The sequence below is a fragment of the Miscanthus floridulus genome, chromosome 6, assembly GCF_019320115.1.
Source record: "Miscanthus floridulus cultivar M001 chromosome 6, ASM1932011v1, whole genome shotgun sequence".
NCBI classification, from domain to species: Eukaryota; Viridiplantae; Streptophyta; class Magnoliopsida; order Poales; family Poaceae; genus Miscanthus; species Miscanthus floridulus.
This window is the reverse complement of record NC_089585.1, coordinates 85,581,444-85,598,132: the sequence shown is the minus strand read 5'-3', so window position 1 is coordinate 85,598,132 and position 16,689 is coordinate 85,581,444. Positions and strand designations below refer to the sequence as shown.

General features: G+C 42.9%; 2 protein-coding genes across 3 annotated transcripts; one reads left to right on the top strand and one right to left on the bottom strand.

Annotated features, from left to right (window-relative positions):
• Nucleotides 1-650: 650 nt before the first annotated feature.
• Nucleotides 651-14,867, top strand: LOC136458523 (DNA (cytosine-5)-methyltransferase DRM2-like). Of its 2 annotated transcripts, XM_066458470.1 has the most exons (9): nucleotides 651-868; nucleotides 11,154-11,354; nucleotides 11,478-11,590; nucleotides 11,672-11,717; nucleotides 11,863-11,899; nucleotides 12,877-12,976; nucleotides 13,063-13,154; nucleotides 13,244-13,965; nucleotides 14,043-14,170. In XM_066458470.1, the coding sequence occupies exons 3-9, from the start codon at nucleotides 11,587-11,589 to the stop codon at nucleotides 14,086-14,088; spliced, it is 1,047 nt and encodes a 348-aa protein (XP_066314567.1). In that variant the 5' UTR covers nucleotides 651-868; nucleotides 11,154-11,354; nucleotides 11,478-11,586; the 3' UTR covers nucleotides 14,089-14,170. The 2 variants fall into 2 exon arrangements, with proteins under 2 accessions (XP_066314567.1, XP_066314566.1); XM_066458469.1 differs by having other exon boundaries at nucleotides 13,244-14,867.
• Nucleotides 1,125-2,715, bottom strand: LOC136460776 (uncharacterized mitochondrial protein AtMg00810-like). Its single transcript, XM_066460350.1, has 2 exons — nucleotides 2,378-2,715; nucleotides 1,125-1,128 (listed from the first exon to the last, which is right to left on the bottom strand). Exons 1-2 carry the CDS (start codon nucleotides 2,713-2,715, stop codon nucleotides 1,125-1,127), a joined length of 342 nt encoding a protein of 113 aa, XP_066316447.1.
• Nucleotides 14,868-16,689: the final 1,822 nt, after the last annotated feature.

Below are 16,689 nucleotides of genomic sequence, written 5' to 3'. Positions count from 1 at the left end.
CTCAGTTATGATCTCCATGATGTTCAAACTACTGCGTCAGCTGTCAGCATAGAATCCTACTATATTAGTTTTTTTTCCCTAATGTTATGTCTCTCCGGTTCTTGTTTTTTTAAACAATGTTGTAGGCTCTTTTCCTTGCTAATGCAATGATGATATAGGCCCTGTTCGCTGGTCTGAAACTTGGTTGAAACTGGCTGAAAAATACTGTTCCGGCTAAATTGTTGTGAGAGAAAAACACTGTTTCGGCTGAAAAAAGAAGCCGAACAAGCCGAATATGGGGTAAGCCGAACAGGGCCATAGTGGCTTGTTGGCGTATCTTTTTAGTGATCTTCTGTGCCGCAAAATTCTAGTGATTTTTTCATTGGTAAGGGGGCATATTTTCTCATATAGTGAAGTGCTAAGCAGCTCAATCGCATTTAAATGACATAGATGATAAATTTTGCCAAACTATTATCTCATCTGTTTTTATTATAATAAATAACATGCGGCCTCATCATTGGTAGATCATTCCCCACACTAGTGACCACGGATCCACCTACGTGCATGCGGTCCTTGTTCGTTACACACGGATACAAAGATGATTTGACTGACAGTTGTGCCCGGCACAGCGCGGCCCCACAGGTCAGCTAATCGCATCGGCGAGACGACGACATCTCATTTGGCTCCTTCGGCGGACGCACCACTCCGGCCGCGTCGTCTGAAGTGGACTGGGAGAAGGGCGGCGTGACACGCGACGGCGCGAGACAGCCCAGCGCCGTTGCGGGGCTCCTCCTCCTCTTCCTCCGCCGCCTCCCCACCGGCCCACCCAGGCGACGAGGGCGATCGAGGGGGGCTTCAGATACCGTCTCATCGCAAAGGCACCAGAATGGTGATTAGTGCTGTTCCCCTCCGATCCCCTGCTCTCCTCCGTATTCGTATACCTTTTTTTTTTCATTTTCTCTTTTCTGTTGATATCCAGAATTTGTCTGCGGCTGCCGTGTAACCGTGTTTGTTGTGCCTTTGCACTCGAGTTGCGGGTTTGCGCCGAAATTGAATTAGGGTTTTTACAATTCTGCATGTGATGCTAGAATTGTGGGTGGTCTGGTTCGGCTGTTAATCACTTTTTTTTTTTGAAAGTTGCAGCCTTATCTGGCATGTTAATAAGGAGAGTTAGAGTTACATGCACAAGCGGTGCTCACATCGCCTTATAGCTGGTAGACTACCAAGCAGGCAATAAAAAGATCCAGTTGATTAAGGGGGGATAGAGTCCTGATGCCTGTCTCTGCTCCAGTTGATTACTTGGTCATGGATTTAGATTTCGGCACGTTTTTCATTAAGCAGGAGAGATTTTGATTATTCTTATCCCAAGCCTCGTAGATGAGGTTAAAATATCCAATGCATAGCCATAGTTCACCTTTAAATGGTTTGGTTTCTCTGATGATGTCTTCCAGGAAGGATAGCTTAGGCCCATATACAGTGGTGAGCTTGAATTTTGTGTTTGTTGGCAAGATGGAGACTGTCATGGAGAGGGAGAAATCTGTCAATGTTGTTGGTCCCGAGATCCCTGGCACGGGTGAGCCGACCGTTCATCGTCGTTGCTGACCACACACTATGGCTGGAGGTAGAAGAAGGGAGGGAGAACAGAGCGCACACACATACAGTACAAGCACCAGCATTGGCCGGAGCTCTGCAGAGGAGATGACAAAACTGAACCCGCTCAACTTTACTGAGTTGCAGTGAGAAACTATATATACAACTCTACCCATCTAATCATAGTGCACAGACATGCCAGGCTACCATGCTGCTACAATGACTAGATGTGACAGCAGGGTTGACTTTGGCGTCTGCCCCTGCTGTGGCTACAGTGCGGCAGGGGAGCCTTTCGGCGCCTGCCCCTGCCGTGGCTACAGTGCAGCAGCAGGGGAGCCCTTTCGGCGCCTGTCCCTGCCGCGCGTACAGAGGAGCAGCAGATTACTTTACAATTCTTCCCCCTAATCCTGCTGCTAACCCTAGAACCTCCACCATACCGATCATCTTCTTCAGCTTCGTGAACCGAAGACGGCCGAGCGGCTTGGTAAGGACGTCCGCGAGTTGCCGACCAGTTTCGACGAACTCGATGACGATCTGTCCTCCATCGACATAGTCCCTGAGGAAGTGGAACTTGACGTCGATGTGCTTGCTCCGGTCGTGGAGAATCGGATTCTTCGCGAGGGCGATGGCGGGCTGGTTGTCCACCATCAGTGCTGGTGGGTGAGCTTCCACACTGGTCAGCTCGCCCAGCAGCCAGCGCAGCCACACAGCTTGGCACGCCGCTGTGGCTGCCGCCACGTACTCTGCCTCGCACGTGGATAGCGCCACCACCTTCTGTTTCAGCGACAGCCATGAGATTGGAGCTGACCCGAGGAAGACGAGCACGCCAAAGGTGCTCCGCCGTCCGTCGATGTCCCCCGTCATGTCTGTATTGATGAACACAGTGAGCTGCAGCCCACTTTCACCAGTCTTGGGGAAGACGATCCCCTGATCCACCATCCCCTTGACATAGCGCAGCAGCCGCTTCACCGTGGCCCAGTGATCCTCTCGGGGATCCTCCATGAAGCGGCTGATATAGCCTACAGCGAACGCAATGTCCGGCCTCATGTGGACTAGGTAGCGCAGACCGTCGACGATGCTCCGATAGAGTGTTGCATCTACCTTCACCGTGGTATTAGCCTTCGTCAGCTTCAGCCGCTCCTCCATCGGAGTCACGCACGGCTTGCACTCAGCCATGCCGCTCCGCTCCAACAGCTTCGAGGCGTACGCGCTCTGACCAAGCTTGAGCGCCTCCTTCACCTGTCTCACATCGATGCCGAGGTAGTGTAAGGTCCTAGTATGGCTAGAGGGGGGTGAATAGCCTATTTAAAAATCTACAAATCAACTAGAGTAATTTGATTAGTATGACAAATAGCGTAATGTAAATTTGCTCTAGCTCTACGAGGGTTGCAAGCCACCTATCCAATAATTCTAGTTGTAATGATTACTTAGACACACAAGCTTGTTATGTAACTACTCACTAAGAGCTCTCAATCTTGCTACTCTAAAGAGCTCAACTAGATGAATGTAAATAATAAAGCAAGCTCTTAATTCTAATTACACTAAAGAGCTTGTATCAACTAGTTTACAAGAATGTAAATAAGTGAGTAGGGTGATTATATCGCCATGTAGTGGATGAACCAATCACAAGATGAATATATAGCCAATCATCGGAAGAATGCCAAAGACAAGAGAATCGATTTTCTCCCGAGGTTCACGTGCTTACCAACACATTAGTCCCTGTTGTGTCGATCAACACTTGGTGATTCGGCGGCTAAGAGGTGTTTCACAAACCTCGTCCACATGATTGGACACCGCAAGAACCTACCCACAAGTGAGGTAACTCAATGACACGAGCAATTTACTAGAGTTACCTTTCGGCACTCCACCGGGGAAGGTACAACTCTCCTCACAATCACCGGAGATGGCCACGAACAATCACCAACTCATGCCGATCCTCCACCGCTGCACCGAGTCATCTAGGTGGTGGCAACCACCAAGAGTAACAAGTGAAATCTACGGCGCAACACGAATACCAAGTGCCTCTAGATGCAATCACTCAAGCAATGCACTTGGATTCTCTCCCAATCTCACAATGATGATGAATCAATGATGGTGATGAGTGGGAGGGCTTTGGCTAAGCTCACAAAGTTGCTATGTCAATGAAAATGTGCAAGAGTTGGAGCTACAACTGGCCATGGGGCTTAAATAGAAGCCCCCATGGAATAGAGCCGTTATACCCCTTCACTGAGCAAAACGCACTCTGACCGGACGCTTCGGTCATACTGACCAGACCCTGGACTCAGCGTCCGGTCCACTAATTTTTGCCATGTGTCACTTTGAGTTAAAACTGAACTGTCAGATCTCAACGGCTAAGTGCCGACCGGACGCTCCGGTATTACTAACCGGACCCTGGAGCCTCAGCGTCCGGTCGAGTACAGTAAGGATCGAAATCCGTTTTTCTTTGACCGGACGCGTCCGGTCCACCTTGACCGGACATAATCCAGCGTCCGGTGGTATACCCTATCCACTGCACCACCGAGTTAACGCGACCAGACATAGGTAGTCAGCATCCGATGCAATTAGATCCAGTGTCCGATCACTTGACCGACGCTGGCATCTCCTCTGTCTTCTTCCCCCTTTCTCGAATGTGCTAACCACCAAGTGTATCACCTTGTGCACATGTGTTAGCATATTTTTACAAACATTTTCAAGGGTGTTAGTGATCCACTAGATTCTAAATGCATATGCAATGAGTTAGAGCATCTAGTGGCACTTTGACAACCGCATTTCGATACGAGTTTCACTCCTCTTAATAGTACGGCTATCTATCCTAAATGTGATCATACTCACTAAGTGTCTTGATCACTAAAACAAAATGGCTTCTACATTTTATACCTTTGCCTTGAGCCTTTTGTTTTTCTCTTTCTTCTTTTCCAAGTTTAAGCATTTGACCATCACCATGCCATCACCATTGTCATGATCTTCGCCATCACTTCATCACTTGGAGTAGTGCTACCTATCTCATGGTCATCTTGATAAACTAGGTTAGCACTTAGGGTTTCATCAATTAACCAAAACCAAACTGGAGCTTTCAATCTCCCCCTTTTTGGTAATTGATGACAACCCTTATACAAAGATATGAATTAAAGTTCATTTGAATCCATGTTGCTTGCCCAAGCATATTTTTACCATGTGTAAAGGAATACGGACAAGTTTCATGAACTCCAAATGGTAGTAATTGCTCCCTCTATATATGTGCTAAGAGTTTGGATTGTAGCTTGCACATATGCTCAGATAGAAAATATAGGAGTCAATCTCTACCAAATGATGCTAAGGTATAAGAGATGGACCTTTGAAGCGTGATACCAATTGGAGTGCACCAATATACCATCCTTAGCACCATTAGTAACTAGATATCTACAAAAACTAGAATACCCCATAAGATCAATATTACAAGCAAGGGTCTAGTTTCAATAGAATGAACATAGGTCTAGTTACTTTAGCTAGAAACCACTTGATAGCTAGATACCACTTGTAAATGCATGGGAATGAAATCATTAGATGACCTATGCATGCTAGATTTTCATTTCATCATTCAAATCTATAATTAGCATACACCACACAAGCATGGATCTTGAATTTTAAAACTTGTGCCATGCAAGCAAATATATGAAATGCACATTCAAATGCATCATACAAGTTTGTGAGCTTGCTCCCCCTACTTGTATGCTCAAAATTTTAATTGATCCCTTTCCTTTATCATATCTCTCCCCCTATGTCAAATACTCCCCTATCACTCATATCTTTGTTTCTCTCCCCCTTTGTCAACAATTAGCACAAAAAGATGGCGTAAATTTTAGATAGGTTGGGGTGAAACCATGTAAAATGAGGATCATTTTCCCAAATTGGTTCAATCTAGATTACTTGCAAAAGTTATTTAACTCGGTTTGATCCAAGGACAAGCTTCTTCACACCTCTAAATAAGGGTTATCTTGTACCATGTTGAGTTAAACACTTATAACTTATTTTCTAGATCAAACTTTAGGTTTATAAGCCCACAAACATGTCATATGCTACCACTAGATCATTTGAAATATACAAGCAATAGTGGTACCATACAAGCATCAAATTCATTTGATTTTCATGAATGAGCCTAGGACATGATAGGAATGACTAGATGCACTAAACAAGTCCTTAGCAATGGATGGATGACATGTCAATCAACTTTACCTTGCTTTGCTCGAAGGAGAGACATGTCATATAAGTTGGAGGTGCATCAACACATATTGGAGAAGTCAAGTATGTTCAATTCATTCCTTATCTTGTAAAACCTCTTCTCATCAAGTGGCTTGGTGAATATGTTGGCAAGTTGATCTTTGGTGCCCACACTCTCTATGCAAATATCCCCTTTTTGTTGGTGATCTCTTATGAAGTGATGACGGACATCTATATGCTTTGTTCTTGAGTGTTGAACCGGGTTGTTGGTGAGTTTTACGACACTTTCATTGTCACATAGCAATGGCACTTGTTTGAACTTGATTCCAAAATCACTCAAAGTGGCCTTCATCCAAAGTAATTGTGCACAACAACTACCGGCCAAAATGTACTCCGCTTCGGCGGTTGAAAGTTCTACACTATTTTGCTTCTTTGATGACCAAGATACAAGTGATCTTCCCAATAGTTGACATGTGCCCGATATGCTCTTTCTTTCAACTTTGCACCCCGCATAATCAGAATCCGAATATTCAATCAACTCAAATCTTGCTCCTTTGGGATACCATAATCCAACATGTCGTGTATGCTTTAAGTACCTCAATATTCTATTTGTTGCCTTCAAATGACTTTCTCTTGGTGAGGCTTGAAATCTAGCACACATGCATACACTAAACATCACATCCGGCCTTGATGCGGTTACATAGAGTAGACTTCCAATCATAGACCGATACATCTTTTGATCAACCATGTTGCCACTTGCATCACTATCCAAGCTTCCACTTGTCCCCATTGGTGTACTAATAGCTTTAGCATCATCCATTCCAAACTTCTTGAGCATGTCCTTGATGTACTTGCCTTAACTCACAAATGTGTCATTCTTCATTTGCTTGATTTGAAGGCCAAGGAAGTAACTAAGCTCTCCAATCATGGACATCTTAAACTCACTTGCCATCATCTTGCCAAACTCCTCACAAAATTCTTGATTTGTTGATCCAAAGATGATATCATCAACATAGATTTGCATTACAAACAAGTCCTTTCCAAGCTTCTTGGTGAAGAGAGTGGTGTCAACATTTTCCATCTTGAATCCCTTAGAGAGTAGGAAATCCCTCAATCTCTCATACCATGCTCTAGGTGCATTGCTTTAATCCATACAAAGCCTTTCTCAACTTGTAAACATGGTTGGGTTTCTTTTCATCTTCAAAACCGAGAGGTTGCTCAACATACACAAGCTCATTGATGTACCCATTTAGAAATGCACTCTTCACATCTATTTGGTACAACTTGATGTTGTGGGTACAAGCATAATCTATCAAGATCCTAATTGCCTCCAATCTTGCAACCGGGGCATATGTTTCTTCAAAGTCAAGACCTTCAACTTGAGTGTAACCTTGAGCCACTAATCTTGCTTTGTTCCTTATTACTATTCCATCTTGATCTTGCTTGTTTCAAAAGACCCACTTAGTTCCAATCACATTATGATCCTTAGGCCTCTCAACTAAATCCCATACTTGGTTTCTCGTGAAGTTGTTTAGCTCTTTATGCATAGCATTGATCCAATCAACATCCCTCAAAGCTTCATCTATCTTCTTAGGTTCAATGGATTACACAAATGAGAAATGCTCACAAAATAAGGCCAATCTTGATCTTGTTTGCACACCTCTTGAAATATCACCAATGATAGTGTCCAATGGATGATCTCTTGTAATATTGGTTGGTTGAAGCACTTGCACTTGATTGCTAGCATTTGATTGATCACTTGGTTGAGATGATGAACTAGCCATTTATTGATCTTGCATATTGCCATTACTAGTGCTTGCTTGGATTTGATCATGAGAACCACTAGCTTGCACATTTGAGTTAGAGAGCACTTGATTTTTATCATCTTCAATATCAATCACCTCTCTAGGCCTTAGCTCACCGATGTCCATGTTCTTCATTGCATTGACCAATTGAGTGCCTTTTACATCATTTAGATTCTCATCTTCCTCTTGGGAACTATTTATTTCATCAAACTCCACATCATGAACCTTCTCAAGAATGCCGCTAGCCAAATTCCAAACTCTAAAAGCCTTGCTAGTAGTGGAGTATCCAAGCAAGAAACCTTCATCACATTTCTTCTCAAATTTGCTCAATCTAGTGCCTTTCTTCAATATATAGCATTTACATCCAAAGACCCAAAAGTATGCAATATTTGGCTTTCTTCCATTCAATAGCTCATAAGGTGTATTCTCCATCATGGGGTGACAATAGAGTCGGTTGCTATAATAGCAAGTCATGTTGATTGCTTCGGCCCAAAATGAATGACTCACATTGTACTCACTTAATATTGATCTTGTCATATCAATCAAGGTTCTATTCTAATGGAGACGGGGATCCCGATCTTCCGTCAGGTGATGATAACTATTGTTGTGGCGGAGAATGACACACCGATCCGGCTTCAGATCGAAAGATCGAACCCTGCAATCTTAGCACCATAGCTCCTCTGGTTATCAACCAAGTCTTGGACCAGGTTGACCTTGCCAAGAAGGCTAATCCCTGCCTGCGCAACGAAGAACACAAGCAAGAACAAGAAAGGTCGCAACCAAATTGCAGATGTATGATTAATCTCACGAGTTGGGGTCTCATAAACCGATGAACGGCGAAACTGTTCTTGACAGAATAATCTAAGCAAAACCCAAACCCTAATGGAGGGGCGGCAGCTGTTTATGAAGACTCTAGGGTCGTGCAAGACCCCTAGACGCGCCCCTAATGGGCCCAAACTCGATACATGGTCCAACGGACCAAAAGACGGTGTCGCAGCACCCTGGTAGATTCTGGATGCTGACTTGTTTCGATGATTCCCATTGATTCCGAATAGCTTTTGACATGAAACTACTTGGATTGGCTTCCTTATCAAATTAGCTTTCCATACATATGTGGATCATCGAAAACGGAGTCCAGATGCGTCCTGGGCGACCAGTTTAAGGCAGACTGGTCCTGGAGGCTGAGGCAGACTCGAATTCGTGTTGGACTGGGCCTCCGGCTTTTGTTGGACGTCCTTGTTGATCATCATCACCTCCTCCACGTCCTCTTAGTCCCTCTTGACCCTCTCTAATGTTTCTAAGCAAGATAACATCATTAGGTAGTAGTCTATTATCAAAAGTATGAAAAGGATCGCTTAAGAACGAGCTCACCTGTAAATTGAGTTGACGCATTCGAGCCCGGGTCATTGGACCTTGCATAACGGTTGGAGGATCAGCTGGTACATCCAAAGGAGTGATGTCCTCATCATCCTCCCCCTCTTAAATTGGAGTCATCCTCGACTCAAGCTCATCTTCTTCTCCCAAATAAGGTTTCAAATCTGCAATGTTAAATGTGGGACTAACTTCGAACTCGGGTGGTAACTCAAGTTTGTAATCTTTATCATTTATTTTCTCAATAATCTTATAAGGACCAGCTGCTCTTGGCATTAATTTGGACTTACGTAGCTCAGGAAATCTATCTTTTCTTAAATGTAACCAAACCAAATTACCCGGTTCAAGTTTAATCTCTTTTCTACCTTTACTACCAGCAATTCTATACTTTTTATTCATGCTTTCAATATTTGCTTTAGTTGTTTCATGAAACTTACGAATAAAATCAGCACGCTCTCTAGCATCACTATGTATTCTCTCAGTGGTAGGTAAAGGCAAAAGATCAATAGGAGTACGGGGGTTAAAACCATACACTACCTGAAAAGGACTTACCTTAGTGGTGGAATGTTCCGTCCTGTTATATGCAAACTCCACATACGGCAAACACTCTTCCCACATCTTCAAATTGCGCTTCAAAATGGCTCTCAACATGGTGGACAATGTTCGATTCACAACCTCAGTTTGCCCATCAGTTTGGGGATGACATGTTGTAGAAAACAGCAGCTTGGTCCCCAATTTATTCCACAACGTGCGCCAAAAATGACTCAAGAATTTTGCATCACGATCTGAAACAATAGTAGAAGGCATACCATGCAAGCGAATAATTTCTTGAAAGAAAAGGTCAGCAATATAAACAGCACCGTCGCTCTTATGACAAGGAATAAAATGTGCCATCTTAGAAAAACGATCAACCACCACAAAAATACTATCCCTCCCCCTCTTAGTCCTTGGCAATCCCAACACAAAATCTATAGATATATCTGCCCAAGGAGTAGAAGGAACAGGAAGAGGCATATACAAACCATGTGGGTTCAATCACGACTTAGCTTTTTGATATGTGGCACACCGAGCCACGTACCGCTCCACATCACGCCTCATCCTAGGCCAAAAGAAGTGTGTGGACATCACCTCCTCCGTCTTCTTGGCACCAAAATATCCCATCAATCCGCCTCCATGTGCCTCCTACAACAACAAAAGACAAATGGAACCAACTGGAATGCATAGACGGTTAGCTCTAAACAAAAACCCATCGCTGATCATAAACTTATTCTATGTGCGTCCCTCTCTACAATTAAGCAACACATCCTTAAAATCAGGATCAAGCGCATATTGTTCTTTAATGGATTGAAGATAAAAAATCCGGCAATCAAGTTGAGACAGCAATGTATATCTTCTAGACAAAGCATCAGCAATCACATTATTCTTCCCTTTCTTGTGTTTGATAATATAAGAAAAAGACTCAATAAATTCAACCCATTTAGCATGCCTACAATTCAGATTATTTTGAGAGCGAAGATACTTAAGCGATTCATGATCCGAATGAATAATAAATTCTTTAGGCCACAAATAATGACGCCACGTCTCTAAAGAACGGACAAGTGCATACAATTCTTTATCATACGTGGAATAATTAAGAATAGGACTATGTAATTTTTCACTAAAGTAAGCAACAGGTTTACCATCTTGCATTAAAACACCACCAATGCCAACTCCACTAGCATCACATTCTAGCTCAAAAGTCTTACCAAAATTTGGAAGTTGCAGCAATGGTGCGTGTGTAAGCTTGTCCTTCAAAGTGTCAAAGAACTCCTCATGTGACTCTCCCCAATGAAACACCACTCCTTTCTTCGTCAACTCATGCAATGGGGCAGCAATGGTGCTAAAATCTTTGACGAAACGGCGGTAGAATCCTGCAAGACCAAGAAAACTCCTCACCTGTGTGACAGTTTGGGGAACCGGCCAGCTCTTTATGGCTTCAATTTTCATCTCGTCCACCTCAATTCCCTGTAGAGTTACAACATAGGCAAGAAAAGAAACTCGATCCGTGCAAAAGATGCACTTCTCAAGGTTACCAAATAAACGTGCATCACGTAAGGCATTAAAAACAGCACGTAAGTGATCCATATGTTGATCAAAAGACTTGCTGTAACTCGATCCATATGTTCACTATAATTGTGGTATCTGAAGGGTGGTGCTTTGCTCGTGTTACAGCACTTGATCAGCGATAGCGACGATGGAGATGAGTTTGAGTGGGACAATGACGGTGATGGGGAAGCGGGGAGCAGCGATGGAGATGAGTTTGAGTGGGACAGTGAGGGTGATGGGGAAGCGGGGAGCTTAAGCACTGCTGGTTCATCGGTTCAGACGTCGAGGAACCTTCGTGCTCCTGGCCCGTCCACGCTGGCAAGGCTGGTGAGTGAGAAAAAAATGATTGACATCACCGACTATCTACTTGTTCATTACATGTTTTTACCTGTTATATGGTCTTATGGTTACGATCTTTCATGTGGTGTTTTCTTGTGCAACTGTGAAAAGGATTCTAATGGCGAGAGAGACAATGGGGTAGCGTCATCTGTGTATACGATTGATTATTTTGTGGGGATGGGTTTCTCCAGAGAGATTGTCTTGAAGGCCATGACTGAAAATGGTACAACTATACTAATAACTGATTTCTGAGTTGCAGCTTTTCCTTTTGCATATTATGATTGACTGATGCCTTTGCTTTCACGGGACCACGGGGAGGATTCATTACTTGATCTTCTTTTCACATATAAGGTGTTTGACAATGCACAATCTTTAACTCAATTTGGGCTAAAGCTTGTTTTTTTTCCTGGGAGGATAATCACTCTTCTGCTTGTGTTCCTCATCCTGTTGACGATGACGATGATGTTCTTGGAAACTGGGATGATGCGAACAACAGCGATGATCACCTCAGCTCTGATGACTCTGATGATGAGGTATTTCCATGGTTTTCGTTGGTCTTCAGCACAAAATGTACTTGCTGTGCTTTATCAATTCGATCAACTGATCATGCTTAAACAATTTTTTGTTCCTGTTTCGTCTTAACTCTTAAGCTCATTGTTTCCTTTTTTTCATATGGCATACTTGAATCTGCTCCTCAGTTTAAACTGGTGCTAGCTACATAGCTTTATGAGAAACATGAGCTAGTAATGCATGTATTCCATTCAGTTTTTTGAGGGAAGGTTGTTTCCGGCAAAACCAATGATTCAATATGTTTGTTAAAAGAGCTTGCTAATGAAACTGTTAACTTAATCTTTCTCGCCACTTGATCTTTAGTTTTCTTTCCCTTGTTTCATTTTTCATGTCTCTTTCTAATCAATAGTATGCGATATTGCGATATTCATAGTTGGGCATAATTTAGCTATGTGTCCCTTTTCATTATCTGTTCTTGTTGACCTTATCTCTACGGAGTTTTCTTTTTAACCTTCAACTTTACATATCTTTAGTGCCATCCTTTGCTACAGTTTTGATTAAAAAAAAAGTAATACTAGGGTGCGTGTTATCTGTGTGTTTATGTTTAGCATGCCTTTTCCTTGTAATTATAATCCAAATAGCTTATCCACAAAGTTTATGGGTTATTCACTCACGTGCTATTCCACTTTTGATTGATCAAGTTTTAGCTACATATAGTTTGTTCTTTTCTGTGGTGGTGGATTGCTTTAGGAATAGGCACATTGCTGTAATCCTTTATGCCGCCAGAGGATCTGCATTCATATTTTGATCTAGAAGTAGATTTTTTTGTGATTTAAGTGTTGGGCATGTGTCTTGGAGACTGCATATAGCTGAGGTTGGATGAATTAGACTTCACTAGGCTTCCTAACTTGTTTGTTGAACCATTGCCCACAATTTCTAACCTTGTAGGCAGAGTAATCTATGAGTTGCTTTCTATATGCTTTCCTATGTTTTCATGCAGGGATTTCTACAAGAGATGTCACCGAGGGACAAAAAGGTCGAGTCCTTAGTGAGCATGGGCTTTCGTGAGGATGAAGCCAAAATGGTTATTACTAGATGCGGTATGTCTCATTTGAATCTGCTGCAAATGTAGACCTTGTTCAAATGGAACTAACTTATTCTGTCTACTTGGTTTAATATTACTCAGGGCAAGACGCAGATATATCTGTGTTAGTTGAGTCAATCTGCCGTTCAGTGGCTGCTGGAGCCAGTTACTATGAGCGTGATGCAAACAGCAAGGTATATGTGGTTAAAGTGTTCATCTGACGCAGGAAAATGTTCCTTTAACCTAATGGAGTGACACTAAAACTGTCTTTATAATTCTGCAGGAGGCAGGTTTGGATTATTGTGGTTCCTCTGTGAGAAGAAAGCGGACAAAGTTCATGGAAAAGAAGAAGATAAATGGGAAGCGATTTGGGGGTGGGGCACGAGAAAGTGGAGGGTCCATAGATGGTAGGCATGAGGAGTCAATGCCTCTCCCAAACCCAATGGCTGGATTCAACTTGCCAGGTGACAGGATGTCAATGGACAGATTGCTTCCCAAAGAGGCTATTGGACGCTCCTTTTTCTATTATGAAAATGTGGCTCTTGCTCCAAAAGGTGTCTGGGCAACCATCTCAAGTTTCCTGTATGACATCCAGCCCGAGTTTGTTGATTCAAAGTTCTTCTGCGCTGCTACAAGGAAAAGAGGTTACATACATAACCTCCCAACTGCCAACAGGTCTCCTCTCATTCCCTTGCCACCAAAGACGATACATGATGCCTTTCCCTGTACCAAGCAGTGGTGGCCCTCATGGGACACAAGAAGACATTTTAACTGCATCCAAACATGTACAGCTAGCTCAGCGCTGACAGAACGGATTCGTGCTGCTCTTGCAAACTGTGAAGACCCACCATCTCCAGAAGTTCAGAAATATGTCTTCGAACAATGTAAGAAGTGGAATTTGGTTTGGGTTGGTCGATACAGAGTTGCTCCTCTCGAGCCTGAAGAAATAGAGTTTCTGCTTGGTTTTCCAAAGGACCATACCAGGGGAATCAGCAGGACCGAGAGGTACAAATCTCTAGGTAACTCGTTCCAAGTACATACAGTTGCGTACCATCTTTCAGTACTAAGGGAGATGTTTCCAGATGGCATGAACGTTCTCTCTTTGTTCTCTGGGATTGGAGGAGCTGAGATAGCTCTGCACAAGCTTGGGATCCATATGAAGACAGTGGTCTCTGTTGAGATATCTAAAGTAAACAGGACCATCTTGAAAGCCTGGTGGGATCAAACCCAATCAGGAACATTGATTGAAATCGCTGATGTCAAGGATATAACCGATGATTGGCTTGAGTCCACTATGAGAAAAATAGGTGGGTTCGACTTGGTAATTGGTGGCAGCCCATGCAACAATTTTACTGGGAGCAATCGCTACCACCGTGATGGCTTAGCGGGTGAGCACTCTTTCCTGTTCTACCACTTTCCTAGAATATTGGGTTGTGTGAAGTCAGTGATGCAGCGGATGCAGTCTTAAGTTATTACTATACAGAAACAGAAATGCATGCAGCGGCATAGCACCATTTTGGATGGGACCTATTGCCAATTGTTCATCCCTAGGAACTTGAACTCAATATATTGTAGAATCCTACATTGATTTGGAACATGTCTCCTTTGAGATATGACACCCTTCTCCAAGGTTCTATTGCTGAAGAACTGCAGCCTGTTGCTTGACATGGCAAAGTCATTCCCATTTTTCATCAAGTGGCCTATTTGATCTGCCGTGTATCATCTTAAATTTGCAGTACATGCCTAGTGATGCCAGCAAGCCTGGTACCTTCTACCTTTCAAGAGCCACTCCTTTTGCTGAAACCTGGATATGTAATATAAAGATGGTCATAAAATCAAATGCACTTTAATTCATTGTTTGTTAGTTTTGAAGGAAAGCTGGGCAGGATGCCAGGGATTGTCCTTTTGGTGCCTCTAGCATTTACTATTACTCCAGTAGTCTAGTTAGAATGAATGTTTTCCAAAAAAAAAAAATTTGTCTTCCAGCCAAAGTAATATTTTTGGTAAGTAACCCAAGGATCCTGATCTGGACTAATACCATTAATATCTTAACCTGCCACAATTTAACAAAAGCAGTACTAGGGCACTGTTTATTGCAAGGTCAGATGGCCCATGTGTTCACATGCTGTCTAGGTTTAGCAAAGCTCAGATCTGGGGTCATTCACCTGGACTTAAAAAAAAATGGTGCGACAAATATCAGAAAAGGGTGCTTTCCATACTTGTAATGCTTTTTATGCAAGTAACATATTTGGCCCTTTATTGTTAATTCCCGTATAGATCAGTTGGTAACTGATATCCCATAAGATTAGGTGATAAGACCCCATGCCTTTTGTCACTGCGGAATTTACTTATATTCACAAGAACTGTTACTAGTAAAAATCACATCAATCTTGTGTAATCCAATACTGTTGTTCTCATATTTGATGATGCCTGAGAGCATTTGCATAACCCCGAATTTATGATGACTAGAATTTCTAGTTGTAGCCTCCATGGGATCTGGGTGGCATACCATCAGGCATCAGCACTATTGAAATTTGGTGTTCTTTCTATCTTTTATACGGTACCGGCAAGTTGCGATCTTAAACCTCTAATCTCTGCTGGTCTCTGCCATTGTGGCTGAGGATGGGTTAAGCGTCGGCAGCTTTGTGGGTCAACCTCCGTGGTGTGTAGATCAAACAAAACATGATTGCCCCTACAGGGACAGCGCAATGGACCATATGATGTTGATTCCTGCGGGCCTGTCTGGGTGGGGGCTTCGTCTCCAATTGGATGAATAGCTTTTTCCAGCGAGCTACTGGATCATGCCACGGTTACAGGTTACTGTTCCCTCGTATTTGCGGAGTGATTGTTGCTGTAGCCTGTAGCTAGCTGATATCTCTTCTAATAGAAATGGATCACCTGGTGGAACTGATAGTGATAGGGGAACACGCAGTGAATTACATGTCGCCTGATTTGGTGCCTGTTTAGTTCCTAAAATTTTGTAAAATTTTCAAGATTCTCCGTCACATCGAATCTTTGGACGCATGCATGAAGTATTAAATATAAATAAAAAATAAAACTAATTACACAGTTTAGACGAAATTCACGAGACGAATCTTTTAAGCATAATTAGACTATGATTGGACACTAATTATCAAATAATAACGAAAGTGCTACAGTACAATTTTTCAAAAAATTTCGCCAACTAAACAAGGCTGGCATTGGTTCAGCATTGTTGCATGTGACACAGTGACAGACGCTGAATGCACGGCTCCATGCTCTTATGAATGAATGAATCATGAAGGAAGAGAAACTTGCTGCGCGTTGCACGTTCTCTAATTATATTAGGCTCGCAATGGCATTGATGAAATTGTTGCTTGCGTGGTTGTAAAGCCACCTGATTGTGACGGGACGGGGTCCTCCTCCAACTTCGTTGACAGCATCTAACGCGAGCAGATCTGGCGGATGGCGACAGTCTCTTTTCACTAACAAATGAGCCAACCGTACTTTTCAACGAGACGTGGTTGAAGGTTGACATGTGGATACTGCATCTGCAATTCTGCATCTTGAATGGAATTTTTAACTACGGAGCAGCACAGAAACCACACTCTTTGGCCCTGTTCGTTTGGCTCAAAAAATAAGCCAAAGTTAAAATATTATAGAGAAAAAAATATTGCTTCGACTGAAAAAAGAAGTCGAATAAACCAGCTTTTAAGATAAGCCGAACGGTGGCCTTTATATGGTTTCACC